At 44.3% G+C, this 22,897-nt stretch overlaps 1 protein-coding gene across 3 annotated transcripts in view; it reads left to right on the top strand.

The window, feature by feature from the left end:
* PHKB (phosphorylase kinase regulatory subunit beta) overlaps positions 1–22,897 on the top strand; it is a 421,697-nt gene that overhangs the window by 236,269 nt on the left and 162,531 nt on the right. For all 3 annotated transcript variants that reach the window (XM_068260886.1, XM_068260887.1, XM_068260888.1), the window contains 2 exons: positions 9,020–9,115; positions 15,432–15,629. In XM_068260886.1, the coding sequence (XP_068116987.1) occupies positions 9,020–9,115; positions 15,432–15,629 (294 nt within the window). The remainder of the gene's footprint in view (positions 1–9,019; positions 9,116–15,431; positions 15,630–22,897) is intronic.

Below are 22,897 nucleotides of genomic sequence, written 5' to 3'. Positions count from 1 at the left end.
GGCAGCAGTCGCCCAAGGCCGGGGCCTATGTGGCCTCTCCAGAAATCTAGCCCTGACAAGCGGAGCAGATAGCCCCAAATCCTCCTGCTTTGTAGCATGCGTTCTTGCGAATAAAAATCACAGTAGCATTCATGTTCTGAAAACACAATGCAAGCAGTATGGATTCCCCACCATCCGATCGACAACGCGTAAGCCCCCCTCCGCCAGGGGATTCGCCATCAAACGACTTGTTGCCTTCCATCTGGCGGATCCGGCTCTTTGAAGCCGCGTCTGGGTTTTGGTGGGGGGAGAGCGCCTCCTCCAGACGTGCAGGAATTTCAATTCTACCTTTGAAAGCGACCCCTCGCGTGACTTTACCGCTGCCTCAGAAGGAATAATTTAGTGGAAGGCGCCTTTTATATGGGTATTATTATCGGAATGTGAAAGCTGGGGGGAGGGGGGTGGAATAAACTCTAAGCCCAGCATGCCTCTAGATAAGCAAGACGCTAGGCTGGGGTTTTTTCTTATTTTCTTTTTTATATTTTTATCTTCCAGTTAATGGATTCTGCAACAAGCGGCACAGGCTGTCCTTTCTGTGCGTATTTTGCACGGCGAGATACAAGATCTGTGACTGCTCCGCGGCTTCTGAATAATGCAATGCGGAGAAGTCACAGCGCATTATCATCTTGTCATTGTGGCCTCCGAGTGCCGCCTGCCTGAGCTTAGCACAGTCCGGGCTTAAATCCATTCCCGATAACTTATTATTCATGCTTCCTAATGCACTGCTCTGCCGCTTTAAGCAAACTTGGGAGCACATTGTGCTGGGAGGACAAACTTGCTGGCCAGCAGGGGTTATGCAGCAGCTGCAGGAGACCTGCAGGGAGGGGGCTGTAGAAAACACAAGATGATTTTTTAGATATTACAAATCTAAGGCTGGGTACACACAGTGCAATTTCCCGCCCGATCAACGGGAAGTGATCGATTATTTACGACATGTCTGATTGGCTCGCGATCGATTTTGCACAAAAATCGATGGGGTGCACTTTAAACATGTACACACGATGCAACTTCCCGTTTGATCACCCATCGATTGGGCGGGAAATTGTATTGTGTGTACCCAGCATCAAACAGCTGATTTAACGGTACAATTTTCAGCGAAGAATCGACCAAGCAATCAGATAAATTTGCCGATTGGCATTAAATAAACCTTGTTGATCTCCCACTGCAAACAATTCTAAAAGTGATCGTGTGACAATTTAGTCGTAGAAGTTTACTGTATCGAGGTTTACAATAACGAGATTTTACTGTGTTACAATATTTTATTTCCAATCGCTTGGGCGATACTTCGCTGAAAATTGCTAGTGTGCCCTTAAAGAGACACTGAAGCGGGAAAAAAAATATGATATAATGAATTGGTTGTGTACTATGAATAATTACTAGAAGATTAGCAGCAAAGAAAATATTCTCATACTTTTATTTTCAGGTATATAGTGTTTTTTCTAACATTGCATTATTCTATAATATGTGCAGATTAGACAACACTCAGCATTCAAAATGATTCTTTCAGAGCAGTCTGTGAAGTAATGACCTCTCCTCTGGCAGAGGAAAAGTAAATAGTCCAGGAACAGTTGAGATAATAAAAGTCAGATAACGGCCCTCTCCAGGACTAACTTAGTCGGAGAGCTTAATGGCTTGTTTGCATAGAGATAACAACTGGAGTTTCTCAACTCTTCCTGTACTGGAAACAATTACACTGATGTATCTGATCTTAATGTTTTATTTCTTAGCTGTACTACACATACAAATCATAATATCATAATTTTTTTTTCGCTTCAGTGTCTCTTTAAAAGGACCATGATCTTGAAAAATATTAAATTTGTAAATACTGTACATGTAAACACATACAATTAAGAGGTATGTTTCTTCCAGTGTAAAATGAGCTATAAAATTACTTTGCTGGCCCTTACAGTAAGTAGCAGAAATCTGACAGAACCGACAGGTTTTTCACTAGTCCATCTCCTTATGGGGGATTCTCAGTATTTATTCTTTACAAAAGCGCTTCCTAAAAAGGATCAGTACAAAGATGCTGGCGGGGCAACAGCCCTTCACTAAGTGCTTTTGAAAATAAATAAAATATTAAGGATCCCTCATGAGGTAATGGGCTAGTCTAAAACCTGTCTGTTCTGTCAGATTTCTACCACCTACTGTAAGTGACAGCAACATAGGAGAAAAGTAATTTGTAGCCCATTTTACTCAAGGAGAAATGTACTCTTTATATGTGTACTAGTGACCTTAGCCCATTTAAAAATGGGCTAGGTCTGTCACCACTCTGCCGCGTGCATGTGCACGCACACCGCACATGCACGTGCCCGCCAGTCACGCACACGCCGGCCCCTTCTGGCCACGTCCTTCCTCAGCTCTCCTCAGTGTCTTTGCGTCTCTCCCTGCACATGCGCAGTGCAAAAAAAAAAAAGCACTGACGCAGGGACATAGCGGATGCAGGGACATAGGGGTATTATATAAAGAGATTGGGGAACCTGAGGTGGTGATTTTAACTAAAAATAAAAATCCGGGGGGCTGGTCAGATAAGGTAGCCGTAATCTCCGCCGCTCTGCACTTCTCCTGTAGCCTACAATCCATTACTTTCTGTTTCCTTGACCCCTGGGGCCAGGACGCTGAGACGCACAGAGTGGAGTGCATGGAGGCGGGGGAGTGGCCATACAGAGGCAGAGCTACCCACCCACCCCCAGTGTGAATACCTTTCCTCTCCTCCCATCCCTTCCCCACGAGATTGTCGACATGCTGAAAGTTGGCAATTTCAGGGGGTGAAAGTGCGGCACTGTGGAGGCAGAGAGCGGCGGCGAGGAGACAGAGAGGCATGTCATCCAGCAGGGAATATGCCTCTGTGTCCCATCTGCCTTTCCTGCGCTGCGTCGGGTACACTTTAAGTTTTAAAAGTTTTTGCGATAGTGGTCCCTTAAAGGACTTCCAAGGTGACATGATGAGATAGACATGTGTATATACAGTGCCTAGCACACAAATAACTAGGCTGTGTTCCTTTTTCTCTTCCTCTGCCTGAAAGATTAAAAAAAAACAGATATGCAAGTGACCGTTTCTGTTCGGGTCGGGACTGGGTCAGATTATAACGTAACCCTCATTGATAAGGAATTGCAGCCATATAACACTTTCCTGGCAGTAAGTGGCTTCTGAGGGTAGGAAAGAGATAAAAGGGTCGGTAGTTCAAAGATTTTAGCTCTGGCATACTTCAGTGAATGTGCCATTGAGAAGAGGCCATGAAACAGTAAAAACTTAAAAAGTAGGTTTAAATGTAAAATAAAATTGTGGGATAACTAAAAAAGGTCATTTTTAGAAGGAGGAGGATAAATACAATTGTTTATCTCATTAGTTAATTTTCACCTCGGATGTCCTTTAAGGCCTCGTTCACATTATAAGAATTGCTGTGCGCATTTTATCAACACTTTGGCCTGGAACCCACTAGGAGCGATTTTCTCTGAGCGCTTTGTGATTTTAAAAGCTGTTGCTAATGTAGTGCTATAGCTGGCCATACACTAGGCCGATTCTCCGCCGATCGACAGCAGATTCGATCACTGGGATCGAATCTGCTCTCAAAACGTTAACGGTAACGCTAAATTTCGATCTATTTCGTCCCGAAATAGATCGGTCCCGTCGATTGCTCCGTGCGGGAAATTACCGTCGATCGCCCGCGGGTAGGGAGCGCGTCGCTACCGGCGTTCGAGGGCCCGACGATCGACGCGATACAGCGGCAGCTGCAATACATTACCTGCTCCGCCGGCGCGACTCCCCAGTTCTCCGCTGTCTTCTTCTCCGCGCTGGTCTAAGGGTCCGGCTGGCTTCACTGAACTTCCTGCCGGGACAGGAAGTTTAAACAGTAGAGGGCGCTCTACTGTTTCAACTTCCCCCAGACAGGAAGAAGTGAAGCCTGCCGGACCAGGAGACCAGAGCGGAGAAGAAGACAGCGGAGACCTGGGGGAGGGGTTGCGCCGGCCGGAGCAGGAAATGTATGCAGGGGGGGGGGGGGGGGGAGGGAGTGGCGGCAGCACCACCACCACAGATTGTAAACGGTTTCAGGCTGAAATCGGTTCACAATCTGTTTGCAGTAAAGGCAGCCATATGAATTCTCTCTGATCAGATTGGATCAGAGAGGGATCTATCTGTTGGTCGAATCTGATGGCAAATCAACCAGTGTATGGCTACCTTATGGGTGTGATCCCACTTGAGGGATGTGATTTTATAAAAATCCCCCATAGCATTGCATTAGCAAGAGCTTCTTAAAGCACTAGCGATTAGATAAGGCTGCTAGTGGGTTTGAGCCTTTATACAGTGCAATAAGTACGTCAGAAGTGCATAGAAAGCACTGTGTGGCCTTCTCACGTGTGCGCTGCTCAGCGGTACGGTATTGTAAGGCACGGCTGCGTTTCCATGCTGCAATAGATGTCCCACCTTTTGGAGTAGAAGCTGCAAGCAGCCTATCCCGGTGAAGCGGTGATTAACGCTGCGTCTGTCATATATCTCCTTCTGTGTGATCCGCAGCCTGAGCCAAGAATTACATAGGATCAGTGATAATATAACATACCGGACTGGCTGCAAAAGCCGCTTAGTGAAAGATTTGGCATAACGGAGTTGGAGATGTGTAAATCCCTCACTGCTACATGTTGGGATCAATGCTCTCTCTATGTATGGCTTAATCTCCATAGGATCTGCCCCAGCACAGCCGGGAGGGGTCATATGTACAGCTGATCTTTATGTATTATATTGCTATACATCTGCCGTAAAGCTCCCATCCATATCCAGCTCTTTCATCGGTCCGCTTACCTGTCAAAGGGCTCTGTCTGCTTACCTGGCAAAGGGTTCTGTCTGCTTACCTGGCAAAGGGTTCTGTCTGCTTACCTGGCAAAGGGTTCTGTCTTCTTACCTGGCAAAGGGCTCAGTCTGCTTACCTGGCAAAGGGCTCTGTCTGCTTACCTGGCAAAGGGCTCTGTCTGCTTACCTGGCAAAGTGCTCAGTCTGCTTACCTGGCAAAGGGCCCTGCCTGCTTACCTGGCAAAGGGCCCTGCCTGCTTACCTGGCAAAGGGCCCTGCCTGCTTACCTGGCAAAGGGCCCTGCCTGCTTACCTGGCAAAGGGCCCTGCCTGCTTACCTGGCAAAGGGCCCTGCCTGCTTACCTGGCAAAGGGCCCTGTCTGCTTACCTGGCAAAGGGCCCTGTCTGCTTACCTGGCAAAGGGCTCTGTCTGCTTACCTGGCAAAGGGCTCTGTCTGCTTACCTGGCAAAGGGCTCTGTCTGCTTACCTGGCAAAGGGCTCTGTCTGCTTACCTGGCAAAGGGCCCTGCCTGCTTACCTGGCAAAGGGCCCTGCCTGCTTACCTGGCAAAGGGCTCTGCCTGCTTACCTGGCAAAGGGCCCTATCTGCTTACCTGGCAAAGGGTTCTGTCTGCTTACCTGGCAAAGGGCTCTGTCTGCTTACCTGGCAAAGGGCTCTGTCTGCTTACCTGGCAAAGGGCTCTGTCTGCTTACCTGGCAAAGGGCTCTGTCTGCTTACCTGGCAAAGGGCTCTGTCTGCTTACCTGGCAAAGGGCTCTGTCTGCTTACCTGGCAAAGGGCTCTGTCTGCTTACCTGGCAAAGGGCTCTGTCTGCTTACCTGGCAAAGGGTTCTGTCTGCTTACCTGGCAAAGGGTTCTGTCTGCTTACCTGGCAAAGGGCTCTGTCTGTTTAGCTGGCAAATGGCTCTGTCTGTTTACCTGGCAAAGGGCCCTGTCTGCTTACCTGGCAAAGGGCTCTGTCTGCTTATATAAATATAAATAGTGAATAATAATTAAATTGCAGCTGATGGCAACGTTACCACCACACGTGTCAGCGATTGTTAAGCGATGGTGTTACTATACTTTTTATTTGTATATGTTTGCACATATTTTACATTTTACAATTTTTTCACCATAGTGCACCTTTAAGTGTAAAAGGGGCCTAACAGAAAATGGCTTCTGTGAGCAGGAAAGATATAAAAACAGACATTAGTTCATAGATTTTAGCTGTTGCATTCTTCAGTTGATGTGTCATTGAAATATCAATCACATCAAATAAATATGGCAGCTTCCATATACCTATCACTACAGTTGTCCTTTAAGTCTCTTGGGTATGGAGGTCACTAGAGCTTCACAAGTTCCACTCCTCCATGATGAAGCTGGTGGATGTTAGACATCTTGCACTCCTATACCTTCCATATGAGGATGCCCCAATGATGCTCAATGGTTGTCATATCTGGAGACATGCTTGGCCAGTCCAGCACCTTTAACCTCAGCTTCTTTAGCAGGCAGATATCATCTTGGAGGTGTGTTTGGGGTCATTATCATGTTGGAATACGGCCCTGTAGCTCAGTTTCCAAAGCGAGGGGATAATACTCTGCTTCAGTATATCACAGCACACGTTGGCATTCATGGTTCAGCTCCCTAGTGCCCTAAGCACTCATGCAGCCCCAAACCCTGATAATCCCACCACCATGCTTCACTGTAGGCAGGACATGCTTGTCTTTGTACCCCTCATCTGGTTTCTGCCATATGCTTGACACCACCGGAGCCAAATAAGTTTATCTTGGTCTCCTCAGACTATAGGACTTTGCTCCAGTGATTCATGTCCTTACTCTGTTTGTCTCTAGCAATCTGAGCTTTCTCGTGGTTCATCTTTAGAAGAGGCTTCCTCCTGTTCCATGCAGACCAATTTGTTGCAGTGTGCGGCGTATGGTCTGACCACTAACAGGCTGCCCCCCACCCCTTCAATCTCTGCAGCATGTTTGCTAGCACTCATATGTCAGGTTGCAAGAAAGCCGCCTTTGGATATTATGCTAAGGACTAGCACTCGACTTCTTTTGTCAACCATGGTGAGGCCTGTTCTGAGTGGAACTTGTCATGTTAATCTGCTGTGTGGCCTTGGCAAATGTGCTGCAGCTTAGTTTCAGGATGTGTGTAATCTTCTTATAGCCTAGGCCAGTATTTCTCAAACCTATCCTCATGACTCCCAACAGTGCATGTTTTGCAGGCAACCTCCCCCTATGCACAGGTGGGGTAATTAGCGTCTCAGCTAGGTGGATTCCATGTAGATCAGACACTAATTACCCCATCTGTGCATAGGTGAGGTTGCCTGCAAAACATGCACTGTCAGGGAGTTACGAGGACAGGTTTGAGAAATACTAGCCTAGGCCATGTTCATGTAGAGCAGCAATTCTTTCTTTAACCCCCTTGGAGTTCTGATTCTTTCCAGATTTTAGGGTCTAAAAGCATTGCAATTCTTTTGCACCCTTTCAGACCCTAAAACCTGGAAAAAATCCTGCTGCCAGGGAGATCTGCAGCAGTTCTGCAATCACTCACCTCCCTGGCTCCAGTGCTGCAGTTATGCCTCCATCCTCCGGGTGGCGCTGCAACTCTAAAGTGAAATTGCCGGCTGTCGTCATGATAACAGCTGGCGATCTCACCAGCAGGAAGCAGAGCCCTGGAGGAGGAGAAGAAGAATGGCGGCCGATGTCGGGATCCCCCGGGAGGGATGTATAAACGCTCCCGCTGTGCACATTGCTCTGCATACAGCCTCCGGCGGCTACCCCGAGCACAGGTCAAGATTACTGCTCTTAGCTGCGGTTTTCCCCCCGGACCCTAGCTCGGGATTACCGCCTAGGAGGTTAAAGTGAACCAGAGACGAAGCACCCTCATGTATTTTACCATATATATCAGTGGGAGCATTAGAGAAAACACCTACCCTGCTCTCTGTTTCATTATTCACTGCTCTGCCTGCTTCTTATCAGCCCTGATAAAATCCCAGACTGAGCATTCAGTCTGGCTTTGCTCAGGAATCATAAAAGCTGAGTCATTATAGCAGAGCCAGAAGGGGGCAGGCTTGGGCTTGAAAAGACATCGGAGAAGACAGACTCAGCTATAATGATTCCTGAGCGAAGCCAGACTGAATGCTCAGTCAGGAATTTTATTAGGGCTGATAACAAGCAAGCTGAGCAGTGAAAGATGAAACAAAGAGCAGGGTAGGGGTTTTCTCTGTTTCCACTGATATATATGGTAAAATACATGAGGGTGCTTCGTCTCTGGTTTACTTTAAGCTTATCAGAGAGTTCTCTGCCATGAGGTACCATGTTCACCTTCCAGTGACCAGTACGAGTGAGTGTGAGAGTGATAACACCAAATGTAACACACCACACCTGAGACTTTGTAACACTAACGAGGAACATGTCTAAGGGCGAGTGCACATCAAAATCACTATTGCAAATGTTATCGTTTAGCGATTTATGACCGCGATTTTGTGAAGTAATTTTCAGAGCGATTTTGAATGAATGAGCGTTTTTGCTCACTCATTTAAGCTGAATTGCTCCAAAAAATGCTACATGCAGTGCATTTGCGATTTTAGAAAAATGTCAACGGCGCTGCTGTGGGAACACCCTCGTAGGGTTAAAGTAGCCAAACACTTTTCAAAGTAATGGCCATCTGAAAAGCGCTCAGAAGTGCTCTTGGTGTGCACCAGCCCTTAATGGGCAGAATTTTGACATTCTTCCCTTAGGGGTGTACTCACTGAGCAGTTTAGACATTATAATGGCTGTGTGTGGCGTTAGTTTGATAGGGCAGCAGATTTACACTGTTATACAAACTGTACACTGACAGCTTTGCATTGTATCAAAGTGTCATCTTCAGTGCTGTCCCATGAAAATATTAACAGACGTGAGAGGTGTACTTACTTTAGTGAGATATTGTATGTAACATTCCTGTGCTGGTGACTCCTTCATCCGCGGCGCTGGCCACAGCTATCTGCCATCCTGCCAGTGATTTCTCCTGAAAAGCTGTCATGTGACACTTGCCGAAAGGACCTCACATGAATGTCTCATTTGCTGTCTTGTCAGCACGTCAGACCCGCACTGCCCTCCTGTGTCTCTCCATTCACTGGCGGGTGCATTAATTGACTTTTGTACAAGCTGAGCAATAATGGATTTTTAATGTGTGTCCCCCTCCCCACAGGGCTGCTCGTGGTCAGTCATATTTGTGGATCTGGATGCTCATAACCGGAACAGGCAGACCCTCTGCTCCTTGCTGCCGAGAGAGTCCCGATCTCACGTAAGTCCTCAGATTGGAAGTTTGTTAGTGTGTGTGTGCTCATCTAACCGTAGGTGTGAAATAATTGAAATAGCCACACATGAAGTCTTATGTTTGTACCATATATGCTTATTATGGAATAAAAGTCGTGTGAGTTCATGAAGTATCAAAGTCCAAAATGTCACAGATGTCCTTAAAGTGGTCTGAAACTCCGACATAACATTCAATAAAAATGTGTCTTCTTACTTTTTATTAGTCATACAGTTATCATATTTGCATTTGTGCACAAGTAATAGTGTCTGTCTACAAATTACAAGTTTCCAAAGTGTAGTTTATCTTGCCCTGAAAGCTGCCATTGCATTTTATTATATATTAAAGCCGATCCGAAATGAAAAACTATAACAAGTATCTTATCTAAAGTTTAGATACACAGCATATCTAGCTGCAAACAGCTTCAAAAGTGTATGATTATTTATTCCTGTAATACAGTGAGGGCAGCCATGTTCTGTTTGTCACATTGTAATAGGCTGAGGGCTGGAGATGCTATCATCCTGCTTGTGTATAAATTCAGCCCTCTCTCCTCCTCCCTCCTCCCCTCTGCCTCTGAAATCAGTGGCTAGTAACCTCCTCCTCCTGCCCAGACTGAGCTTTCATAAGCCCTTGCTACAGTGCCAAGGTAAAAAAGGAGCTGTGGGCGAGGCTTGTTTAGTTCATAGGGAATTAGAGTATTAAAACAAAACAAAGTATTTGGCTTGAGGAATGACCTATAAACTATATGAAAGGAACACAATTATGCAATGAGTAAAAGTTTATCTCGGATCCACTTTAACATCTTCTAGTGAGCTCTTCTGAACTGTGTGTATGCCTGAAGCAGAGACAGCTTCTCAGCGAGTGTTTTTAGTTGTTTACGCACAAATGTAACAACGTTGGAATGTAAACAAAGATACTGTTATCTCCAGTCTGGATGCCGATTTCAAGCTGAATAGCCTTGATGAATCACAAAATCGTAAATCGCTAGTGATTTTTAAATCTCTAGGGTTGCTACTTATAGAAATCATGAGAAGTATTTTCCACAATTGTCATTCAATTTGCGAATCGCAATCGCTTTCTGGAGCGATTTTAAGAGTGATAATGCAATGCAAATGAAATCTCGCAATTGCTAGCGTTTGTGATTGCGATTGCTAGTGGAAAAGGGCCTGACAAGGTGCTGTGTTTAACTGTTTCAATGATGTTCTGCTACAATTTTTTTGGGGGGATAGCAGCTTTAAAACTGTAAGGAATCTTTTAGAGCAAATTAGAAATGCTGACTTTCAGACCGCTTTAACCATTTCAGCCGCCCGGACGTGATCCTCACGTCCAGGCGGATGCTCTGCTTCGGTGACGCGCTTTGGCGCGCGATCACGGGCGCACACCCATGCTGTCCCCCGGTAGCCCTGGGATCACCGATCCGTGTCCCCAGCAGAAAAACCGAAGTGCTCTTACTGGAGGCTTCAGTCTTTCTGCAAAAAAAAATTTCCCCGTTCTCCTGTGCTTCTGGTGATGGAGAAGCACAAGGAGAAAAAAATAAACTCAAGGTGGCAAAATAGTAAAACTACATACATTTTACATTAAAATTTACACATATAACAACATTAAAAATTAACTGTTTATTTCCCAAACCAAAATATTACCCAAATTAAGTTTTTAATGGAAAAAAAAATTACAATTAAAAAAAAATAAAATAAATAGTTAAGGGTCTGAACGTTTTAAATATGCATGCAAAGGGTATATACTACGAACATTTTTTAAATTATAAGCTTGTAAATAGTGATGGACGCAAAACAAAAAATGCACCTTTATTTCCAAATAAAATATTGGCGCCATACAGTGTGATAGGGACAAAATTTAAATGGTGTCATAACCGAGACAAACGGGCAAATAAAATACATAGGTTTCAATTATGGTAGCGTGGATTATTTCAAGCTGTAATGGCCGAAAACTGAGAGATAATGAATTTTTTCCAATTTGTTGTTATCAATCCTGTTAAAATGCATTTATAAAAAAATAATTCTTAGCAAAATGTACCACCCAAAGAAAGCCTAATTAGTGGCGGAAAAAACAAGATATAGATCAATAAATTGTGTTAAGTAGTGATAAAGTTATTAGCAAATTAATGGGAGGTGAAAATTGCTTTGATGCATAAGGTGAAAAATCCCCGCGGGCTGAAATGGTTAAAGTAAACCTGTATTTAAAAAAAAAAAAAAAGCAAAAGTCAGATACTGACGAAGTAGAGGGAAGCTTCTGGATCCTCCTGATGCTTCCCATGTCGTCTTCAAGACCACCGATCTGGCACTGGGACCCCCTGGAAGGTCTGTGACCGAGCCAGGCCTCCTGCGCATGCACAGGATGCCGTGAGAATCTACATCCAGTGGAGGAAATAATTATTTGACCCCTCACTAATTTTGTAAGTTTGTCCAATGACAAAGAAATGAAAAGTCTCAGAACAGTATCATTTCAATGGTATGTTTATTTTAACAGTGGCAGATAGCACATCAAAAGGAAAATCGAAAAAATAACCTTAAAGAGACACTGAAGCGAAACTAAATCTCGCTTCAGCTCTCATATATAGCAGGGGCATGTGTGCCCCTGCTAAAACGCCGCAATCCCGCGGCTGCACGAGGGTCCCTGACCCCCCAAATCACCCCCCACCCCCCGCAAACCTTGTTCGCATACTTGGTCGCACTTTTTGCTTCCTGGGGGCAAGGGCTAACGGCTGCAGCCCTGCCTCCCAGCGCGTTTATCAGACGCGCATCGCCGCCTCTCCCCCGCCCCTCTCAGTGAAGGAAGACTGAGAGGGGCGGGGGAGAGGCGGAGATATGCACTGACAGACTCGCGTGGGGCAGGGCTGCCGCGGTTAGCCCTGCCCCAATGCGGAAGCGCTCCCCCGCATTACGGAGGGGATTTGGGGGGACAGGGACCCCCGTTAAGTCGCAGGATAGCGGCGTTTTAGCAGGGGCACACGTGCCCCTGCTATATATGAGGTCTGAAGCGAGATCTATTCTCGCTTCAGACTCTCTTTAAATAAAAGATAGCAACTGATTTGCATTTCATTGAGTGAAATAAGTTTTTGAACCCCTACCAACCATTAAGAGTTCTGGCTCCCACAGAGTGGTTAGACACTTCTACTCAATTAGTCAACCTCATTAAGGACACCTGTCTTAACTAGTCACCTGTATAAAAGACACCTGTCCACAGAATCAATCAATCAAGCAGACTCCAAACTCTCCAACATGGGAAAGACCAAAGAGCTGTCCAAGGATGTCAGAGACAAAATTGTAGACCTGCACAAGGCTGGAATGGGCTACAAAACCATTAGCAAGAAGCTGGGAGAGAAGGTGACAACTGTTGGTGCGATTGTTCGAAAATGGAAGGAGCACAAAATGATCAATCGACCTCGCTCTGGGGCTCCACGCAAGATCTCACCTCGTGGGGTGTCAATGGTTCTGAGAAAGGTGAAAAAGCATCCTAGAACTACACGGGAGGAGTTAGTGAATAACCTCAAATTAGCAGGGACCACAGTCACCAAGAAAACCATTGGAAACACATTACACCGCAATGGATTAAAATCCTGCAGGGCTCGCAAGGTCCCCCTGCTCAAGAAGGCACATGTGCAGGCCCGTCTGAAGTTTGCCAATGAACACCTGAATGATTCTCGATGTAATCCATGTTGCGTCGGGCTGCTATCGTTGTCGGTTGCCTCTTCAAGGATGAGTCGGCCAATAATGCTATGTCAAAATATAAGGGAAGACGCCGAGAGCCCAGTATAGTGTAGTATGTACTGTAAATTGGGTATGGAAGGTAAGTATAGGTAGGTTATACTCACAAACAAGGGTTACCGTCCAGGTAACCACTATGAAGTCAGGTGAGGAGATTAGACCTGTACCCACTCAGGATTAAGAAGTCGCTCTCTGTAGATCGGGAAAAAGGAAGAATTCCCCTCCACCAGGGGTGGAAACAACTGCAATAGTAGTACAGAGGCGCCAACAGGGTAAAAACAATATTTCTTTAAAATGGATAAAATGAAGTAGGTAGCGGTGGACTTACCCCTCCAAAACAGACACAAAAATTGCTGTTTTAAGCAAAAATCAGTTTATTTACATACTCCTAAAAAGGTGCAACGCATTTCGCAGATATATCCCACTTCCTCAGGCAATAAATAGGAGCATACCACCAATGCGGTCCGGTACATAGCCTGACGCCTCTTTTGGAGGGGTAAGTCCACCGCTACCTACTTCATTTTATCCATTTTAAAGAAATATTGTTTTTACCCTGTTGGTGCCTCTGTACTACTTTTGCACCTGAATGATTCTGTGAGTGACTGGGAGAAGGTGCTGTGGTCTGATGAGACCAAAATAGAGCTCTTTGGCATTAACTCAACTCGCTGTGTTTGGAGGAAGAAAAATGCTGCCTATGACCCCCAAAACACCGTCCCCAACGTCAAGCATGGGGGTGGAAACATTTTGCTTTGGGGGTGTTTTTCTGCTAAGGGCACAGGACAACTTAATCGCATTAACGGGAAAATGGACGGAGCCATGTATCGTGAAATCCTGAACGACAACCTCCTTCCCTCTGCCAGGAAACTGAAAATGGGTCGTGGATGGGTGTTCCAGCACGACAATGACCCAAAACATACAGCAAAGGCAACAAAGGAGTGTCTCAAGAAGAAGCACATTAAGGTCATGGAGTGGCCTAGTCAGTCTCCGGACCTTAATCCAATAGAAAACCTATGGAGGGAGCTCAAGCTCAGAGTTGCACAGAGACAGCCTCGAAACCTTAGGGATTTAGAGATGATCTGCAAAGAGGAGTGGACCAACATTCCTCCTAAAATGTGTGCAAACTTGGTCATTAATTACAAGAAACATTTGACCTCTGTGCTTGCAAACAAGGGTTTTTCCACTAAGTATTAAGTCTTTTATTGTTAGAGGGTTCAAAAACTTATTTCACTCAATGAAATGCAAATCAGTTGCTATCTTTTATTTAAGGTTATTTTTTCGATTTTCCTTTTGATGTGCTATCTGCCAATGTTAAAATAAACCTACCATTGAAATGATACTGTTCTGAGACTTTTCATTTCTTTGTCATTGGACAAACTTACAAAATCAGTGAGGGGTCAAAGAATTATTTCCTCCACTGTATTTACACTGAGTAGGTTCCGTGCTACTGCACAAGCGTGAGGCGTCCTGCGCAGTGCAGCCGCGCTTGTTCTCGGACAGGAGGGCAGCAGCGCACACCGCTCAACAAGCCCTTGTCAATGAGTTTCGGGGGTCTCAATGCTAGGCCGGCATTGGCAAGGGGGACAGATTATGTCTCTGGATTGAATTTGATCACTTCCGGACCAGCCTAATTGAAATCTACCTCGTTTGAGACCTGTTATCCCTGCCAAGGCATAGATTTCAGTAAGTGCTCCACACGGACCCGCCAATCACCACTGACGCTCTTCTGTCACTGTTGTCCACTTCCCTGCCGCTATGACAGCAGAGTTCCGTGAGCTGGTCGGGAGGCGATTTGATTGGCTCCTGACGCCATGATCACTGTAAGCCTTTGACCAATGAAATCGGATCCTGACTGGCTGACGAAGCTCTGCTGTCATAGCCACAACAGGGAGAGTTGGCTTCAGCTACAGGAGAGCGGTGTGAACAGTGAAAGTCGTGTGGCGTGATGTTGGTGAACCCCATTTTTTGTGCCAGCAGTCTTTGGTCCTTAAAGGACCTCTGTTGCGAAAATCTTAAAATATATGCAAAACCTATACAATTAAGAAGTATGCTTCTTCCAGAGTAAAAATGAGCCATAAATTACTTTTCTGCTATGTTGCTGTCACTTACAGTAGGTAGTAGAATTCTGACAGAACCGACTGGTTTTGGACTAGCCCAACTCCTCATGGGGGTTTACAGGGATTTCTTTATTTATAAAATGCACTTAGTGAATGGCAGTTGCTCCGTCCAACTGCCAAAAAAGTGTGCAGTGAGCAGGGAGGCTGGCCAGCATCTTTGTATAAATATTTTTCAAGAGTGTCTTTATAAAGAATAAAGGCCATGCTGAGAATCCTCTATGGAGAGATGGACTAGCCCAAAACCTGTCGGTAATGTCAGATTTCTACTACCTACTGTAAGTGACAGCAACATAGGAGAAAAGTAATTTATGGCTCATTTTACTTATGAGCCAACATTTTGTATGTGTTTTAAATTTTAAGTGTTTTGTGACAGTTCCTCTTTAATTTCCTCTCGTCTTGCTTGTTCCATGTTTCTGTGGTCCGTTTCCACTGATATAAATTGCCAAAGCTTCTCTCCATCTTCCCCAGAACACAGACGCTGCGCTGCTGACCTGTATCAGTTACCCGGCCTTTGCTGTGGACGACGACGCTTTGTATCACCAAACTATGGACAAGATCGTCCGAAAGCTCCGAGGCAAATATGGATTCAAACGCTTCCTCCGAGATGGCTTTAGAACGGCGCTGGAGGACGAGAACAGGCGGTACTACAAACCAGCCGAAATAAAGGTGAGCAGCTTTACCCTCCTGTGAGGCTGAGCTAAACAAAGAGGACCAGTCTGTGTTTAAACGGAACCCGAGGTGAGTGGGATATGGAGGCTGACATGTTTCCTTTTAAAAAATGCACATTGCCTGGCTGTCTTGCTGATTTTCTGCCTCTAATACTTAGAGACACTGAAGCGAAAAAAAAATGATATAATGAATTGGTTGTGTAGTACGGATAATTACTAGAATATTAGTAGCAAAGAAAATATTCTCGTTTTTTTATTTTCAGTTATATTTTTTTATAACATTGCATCATTCTCTAATATTTGCAGTTTACACACTACTCAGCATTCTAAATGATTTTACAGAGCAGGCTAGTGAACTTTGAACTCTTCTCTGCAGAGAGAAAGAAAATACATTGACAGAAGACAGAGCTCTCTGCGACTTTGAAAGTCGTGGAGCTCAGTGGCTCTTTTGCATAGATTTTTGGAGTTTCTTAACTTTACTGGAAACAATATTATACTTATGTCTCTGCTCCTAATATTTTAATTCTTAGCTGTACTACGCATAGAAATCATATCTTTTTTTTTTTTCACTTAAAGGAATACTGTAGGGGGCTTGGAGGAAAATGAGATGAACTTACCCTAATTCTTCTAACGGTCCCCCGCAGACATCCTGTGCCCGCACAGCCACTCACCGATGCTCTGGCCCTGTCTCCGGTTCACTTCTGGAATTTCAGACTTTAAGGTCAAAAAACCGCTATGACTGCGTTGCCGCGTCCTCACTCCCGCCGATGTCACCAGGAGCGTACTGCACAAGCCCAGTACGGTCTGGGCCTGCACAGTACTCTCCTGGTGCCGTCAGTGGGAGTGAGGACATGGCAACGCAGGCGCAGTGGTTTTCAGACTTTAAAGTCTGAAATTCCAGAAGTGAACCGGAGGCGGGGCCGGAGCAACGGTGAGTGGCTGCGCGGGCACAGGATGTCTGCGGGGGACCATTAGAAGAATTAGGGTAAGTTCAACTCATTTTCCCCCGACCCCCCTACAGTATCCCTTTAAAGAGAAACTTCAACCAAGAATTGAACTTTATCCAAATCAGTAGCTGATACCCCCTTTTACATGAGAAATATAATGATTTTCACAAACAGACCATCAGGGGGCGCTGTGTGACTGATTTTGTGCTGAAACCCCTCCCACAAGAAGCTCTTGAGTACTGCGGTACTCTGGGCAAACTGCCACAATGTAACAATGTTCACAGACAGGAATTAGCTATTTACAGCTGTCTCTAACAGCCAAAACAGCTAGCATCAGCTACATAACCTGCCCACAGTAAAAATGTCACCATGTAATAAATGTCAGAATGTAAATCGGGGAGAGGAAAGATTTTACAATGAGCAAACACTGACTAAATCATTTATACATAATTATTGTAAAAATGAAGCACTTTTTTTATTACATTATTTTCACTGGAGTTCCTCTTTAAGTGTCTCTTTAAAGCCATACATACTGAACAAGCATGCAGATCAGATGTCTATGACAAATCTGACTAGATTAACCACATGCTTGTTTCAGGTGTTTGATTCAGACACTACTGACCAGAAAGATCAGCAGGACTGCCAGGCAACTGGTATTGTTAAATACTATATTGTTAAAGAAAATAAAAAATAAATATGGCTACATCCATATCCATCTTGCTTCAGTTGTCCTTTAAATTCTAACTTAAAGTGGAATATAACCCTACATTTCAACTTTGCTCTAAAACATTTACAGCATATTATATGCAACCAGCATTTTTTTTTTTTACTCGACCAGCATTGGAAGGGTTACACACAGAGCTTTAAAGTTCCGTGGAGAGAAATGCAGACACATCCAAAGTTTAGATAGATACATTTAAGTAAACACAATGTAACAAGTGTGGAATGTGACACACACACTCTGACTGTGCAGGAGCTCCTGGACACAGAGAGAGAGAGTGAGTCACATTCCTCACTTGTTACATTGTGTTTACTTAAATGTATCTATCTAAACTTCGGATGCGTCTGAATTTCTCTCCACGGAACTTTAAAGAGGAACTCCAGTGAAAATAATGTAATAAAAAAAGTGCTTCATTTTTACCATAATTATGTATAAATGATTTAGGCAGTGTTTGCTCATTGTAAAATCTTTCCTCTCCCAGATTCACATTCTGACATGTATTACATGGTGACATTTTTACTGTGGGCAGGTTATGTAGCTGTTTCTAGCTGTTCTGGCCTTGCAGACAGCTATAAACAGCCATTTCCTGTCTGTGAACATTGTTACATTGTGGCAGTTTGCCCAGAGTACCGTACGGTACCAGAGCCTCTCGTGGGAGGGGTTTCAGCACAAAATCAGTCATACAGCGCCCCCTGATGGTCTGTTTGTGAAAATCATTATATTTCTCATGTAAAAGGGGGGTATCAGCTACTGATTGGGATAAAGTTAAATTCTTGGTCGGAGTTTCTCTTTAAGGCTCTGTGTGTAACCCTTCCAATGCTGGTCTAGTAAAAAAAATGCTTGTTGCATATAATATGCTGTAAATAATGTTTTAGAGCAAAGTTGAAATGCAGGGTTATATTCCGCTTTAAGCAGCAGAGGCGCCCAAACTAGTTTATTCTTGTTTTGAGTTATTGGAAATCTATAAAAAAAAAAAAAAAAAGTTTGAAAACTGATATATGTATACTTTCATGTTTTTGTTTTATGCTATTCTAAGGTTTTATGTGATGCTGTGTGTTACTGGCAGATCTACCAAGATTCCAACTTTATTATTGTTCATCAATAAATCACGTCAGAGCAAAGAATAAACTGTTCATATAGCCGTCTATAAAAGTTTTGAATTCTGTTCAGTTTATTTTCCACTTTATTTTGTAAATTGAGGTTTTATATAGTTTAGAAAAATCTGTCTCTCTCCAATCTCGTCTGTATTCCGTGGAGGTTTATCCTCGTTAAGAGGGAACCATGCACGATTCAATTAAAACAATAGCTTCCCCCCCCCCCCCCCCCCACCACCACCACCCATTTTTTTTTTTTTTTTTTTTTTAATATAAAAAAGATCGATTGTATAGACAAATTAAAAAAAAAAAATTTATCGAGGGGAAAAAAAGTACCGTATATACTCGCATATAAGCCGACCCGTGTATAAGCCGAGGTACCCACTTTTCCCTCAGAAACGAGGAAAAAGTGATTGACTCGTGTATATGCCTCCTCCCCAGTAGCCAGATGTGCCCCCAGTACAAGTCAGCCTCCCCACCCCCCATAGCCAGATGTGCCCCATGATCATACAGCTGTGTCTCAAGAAGTTACTAGAAGGTGTCATAGAATGAGAGACAGCGATTGCCACACAGGAAGAATCCCCGATAATTGCACCACTGACAAATTGCTTGCACTCTCCACTCCACAAGCCAGGGGACAAAGGTAGTTTTGAGCAGCACACCCCTGCATACCATGTTGCAGGAGATGGATGGCACGGACACAGCAGGGAGCCAGCTGGTAAGAGCAGGATCACTAGTGAACAATCCTCACGCTCCTCTGCCAGTAACAAAACCTGCTCCACCGACTCACATATAAGCCGAGGGGGTAACCTTTCAGCACCTTTTTTTATGCTGAAAAATCAGGCTTATACGCAAGTATATACAGTATCTATTTTTTCAGATAAATATCCTATAGACTATGTGGGAAAATCAAATAGAAAAACAAACAATTTTTATTATTATTTTTTCATAAAAATCAAATAGAAAACCACAAAAATGTATTTTATTTTTTTTTGAATCATTTGTTTTTCAACTTTATACAGCTTCGATTTTAACAAACTACTGTATTCAATCAAGCAAAAAAATTAATCAGATTTTTCTGGTCAATTATTTATTTTTTTAAGAGTGCTTACCCGAGGTGACATGATGAGATAAACATGTCTGTACAGTGCCAAACACACCAAATAACTAGGCTGTTTCTTTGTTTTGTTTTTTCTTTTCTTGCCTGAAACCGTTAACCTTCTGGCATGCAAGTGACAGCCCTAAAACTTTTTCCTGCAGAGAATATTTTCTGCTAGTACAGGGGATAGATTAAAAAAAAAGTTTGTGTATTTTTTCTCTGGGACACTTAACCACTTGCCGACCGCGCACTCATAACGCGCGTCGGCAAAGTGGCAGCTGCAGGACCAGCGACGCAGTATTGCGTCGCCAGCTGCAGGCTGATTAATCAGGAAGCAGCCGCTCGTGCGAGCGGCTGCTTCCTGTCAATTCACGGCGGGGAGCTCCGTGAATAGCCTGCGGGCCGCTGATGGCGGCTCGCAGGCTAAATGTAAACACAAACGGAAATAATCCGCTTTGTTTACATTTGTACGGCGCTGCTGCGCAGCAGCGCCGTAAGGCAGATCGGCGATCCCCGGCCAATCAGCGGCCGGGGATCGCCGCCATGTGACAGGGGACGTCCCGTCACTGGCTGCACAGGACGGATAGCGTCCTGTGCAGCCCGGATCTCCAGGGGGGGCCAGGTAGGAGAGGGAGGGGGAGGATTTCGCCGCGGAGGGGGGCTTTGAGGTGCCCCCCCCCCGCAACACCCGCAGGCAGGAGCGATCAGACCCCCCCAGCACATCATCCCCCTAGTGGGGAAAAAAGGGGGGCGATCTGATCTCTCTGCCTGCACGCTGATCTGTGCTGGGGGCTGGAGAGCCCACCCAGCACAGATCAGCAACAACAGCGCTGGTCGTTAAGGGGGGGTAAAGGGTGGGTCCTCAAGTGGTTAAAGGACAACCAAGGTGACATGTGACATGAGGAGATGGACATGTGTATGTACAGTGCCAAACACACAAATGACTATGCTGTGTTCCTTTTTTTCTTTCTTTGCCTGAAAGAGTTAAACTTAAGGTATGCGAGTTTCTGTCTGGGTTGGGACTGGGTCAGACTACAGCATAACCCTCACGGATAAGGAATTAAAGCTATAAAACACTTTCCTGTCAGTGAATAGCTTCTGAGAGCAGGAAAGAGATAAAAGGGGACAATAGTTCATAGATTTGAGCTCTGGCATACTTCAATGCATGTGCCATTGAGCAGAGACAATGAAACAGTAAAAATGTAAAGACTAGATTTAAAAATAAAATAAAACTGCAGGATATCTAAAAATGCATTTTTAGAAGAAGGAGGATAGGTACAACTGTTTATCTTAGCAGTTTGTTTTCACCTCGGATGTCCTTTAAGTCAGGACAACTGAAGAGAGAGGTATATGGAGGCATATAGCGGCATATAGCCATATTTATCTCCTTTCAAGCAATACCAGTTGCCTGGCTGTCCTGCTGATCCTCTGCCTCTAATACTTTTAGCCATAGACCCTGGCTCCAGTATATGGCAGCCTCCATATACCTCTAATTTCAGGTGTCTTTAATAGACTGCCATTGAGCAGAGAAAACAAAACATTTAATCTACTGTGTATCTTTATGAACATAATATAAAACCATGGGATATCTCAAATTCATTTTAGGAGTAGGAGGATAGATGCAATTGTTATCTCATCAGTTTATTTTCACTTCACGATCACAAAGTATTAAAATCTGAATTAATTTGCAGTAAAACCCTCTCTCTCCAGAAATCCGGGCCTTGCAGGATGCATATATCTACTTTTACACTTCTTTATACAGTGATAAGTCTGTTACATTACGTTAAATCTGTTCTTTGTTTTTAAATACTGTATTTCAACATTAATACAAATTAAAACAGAGTTTATGTTAATACAGCGTTTATGTTTATGTTAAGTATACAGTGTGGGGTATAGTACTGTTTTTAGCTAGATCTATTTTTAACACCGGGGGCCAGATTTATCAAAGCATTATTGACAGTTTTTCTTCTAACCAGCAGGCGGACTGTTCTGCACGATAATAAGAAAATTCTTTAATCCTACTTAATAGCGGCAGTTTAGCGTAAATTTCTAGAACTGCAATAGAGTTAAGAAAAGTGCAAATCCATACCTAAACTGCTGCAGATTAAGATGTGCTTAATAGCAGTTCTACAGATAGAGCAGCAGTGCAGGCTAGACGTAATTTGTGAAGTGCTCCTCCCCTTGCTGAATCCTGTAAAGCTGTTTTGTGCTTAACCCTTCCAGTGCTGAGCATTGATGCAGTGAAGCAGATGTATGGTTACCTCAGCAACAGCAATTCCACTCGCACACTGCACAGTCTGAGAGACCTTCCTAACCCCTCCTATTTAAGAACAGTTTTAGAAGGAATCTGCACTATCTAGTGCAGGCATGGGCAAACTTGGCCCTCCAGCTGTTAAGGAACTACAAGTCCCACAATGCATTTACCTTTATGAGTCATGACTGTGGCTGTCAGACTCCTGCAATGCATTGTGGGACTTGTAGTTCCTTAACAGCTGGAGGGCCAAGTTTTCCCATGCCTGATCTAGTGACTCCTTAATGTGTCTGAGACAGTTCTGCACGGATTTCTAGAAACATAACAATATTTTGTCTCAGACACTGATAACTCAAATGTCCCCCAGGTTCTCTAGCAACCAGAAACTACACTTATCTGGCTTAAGCCGGTCCCTGTTGGTGACAGATAATGAGGGTTTTACTTTATTCAATTTCCTGGGCGTGTGGCCATACACTTATAGATTTGCAGCAGATTCGACCATCAGATAGATTTCTGTCAGATGCTTGTCAGGTCAAATCTGACAGAAATCTGACTTTTGCCACACACTAGGAACAGATTTCCGATAGATTTCAGAATGTAATTGAAAATCTATCTAAATGCATTAGACCACTAGATCCAATGCAACTCTATGGGCCAGATCGAGCTAGATCTTCCATCCTGTCAGATCAAATCGATCAAAATCTGCCGCAAAACGATCGATCGGTAGATCGATTTTGATCGATCAAAGGCTGAAATCGACCAGTGTATGGGCCCCTTTACAGATGGAAAAGATTAGGGGAGCAGGGACCTCAGTGGACAGACCTCTGAATATGATTTCTGTATACAGCGTGATCTGCTTTGCTAGGTTGTCTTTACTCTCGCTATACATCTATGAGCAGCGCGCATTCTCTTGTCCGCTGTAGAAAATAACGTATTCTAAAACGGGTGCCATTAAATCTGACTCATGTGGACGTTCAGCTCAGCGCTCCCAGCACACATGTACAGAAGCTGACAGCTGTCATCAGGTGTCAGCAGATCTCTGTTTACCACGGAGGTAATCGCAGGTCAGCTGACACATGGTAAAGGATGATAGCGAATCTCACGAGCCACTAACCTGCCGCTAGGTGAGGTCTGTAGAAAAGAGTCCTTAAATA

Source organism: Hyperolius riggenbachi, chromosome 11, assembly GCF_040937935.1.
Source record: "Hyperolius riggenbachi isolate aHypRig1 chromosome 11, aHypRig1.pri, whole genome shotgun sequence".
Taxonomy (NCBI): domain Eukaryota; kingdom Metazoa; phylum Chordata; class Amphibia; order Anura; family Hyperoliidae; genus Hyperolius; species Hyperolius riggenbachi.
The sequence above is the reverse complement of the archived record's forward strand: the minus strand, read 5'-3'. Positions and strand labels throughout refer to the sequence as shown.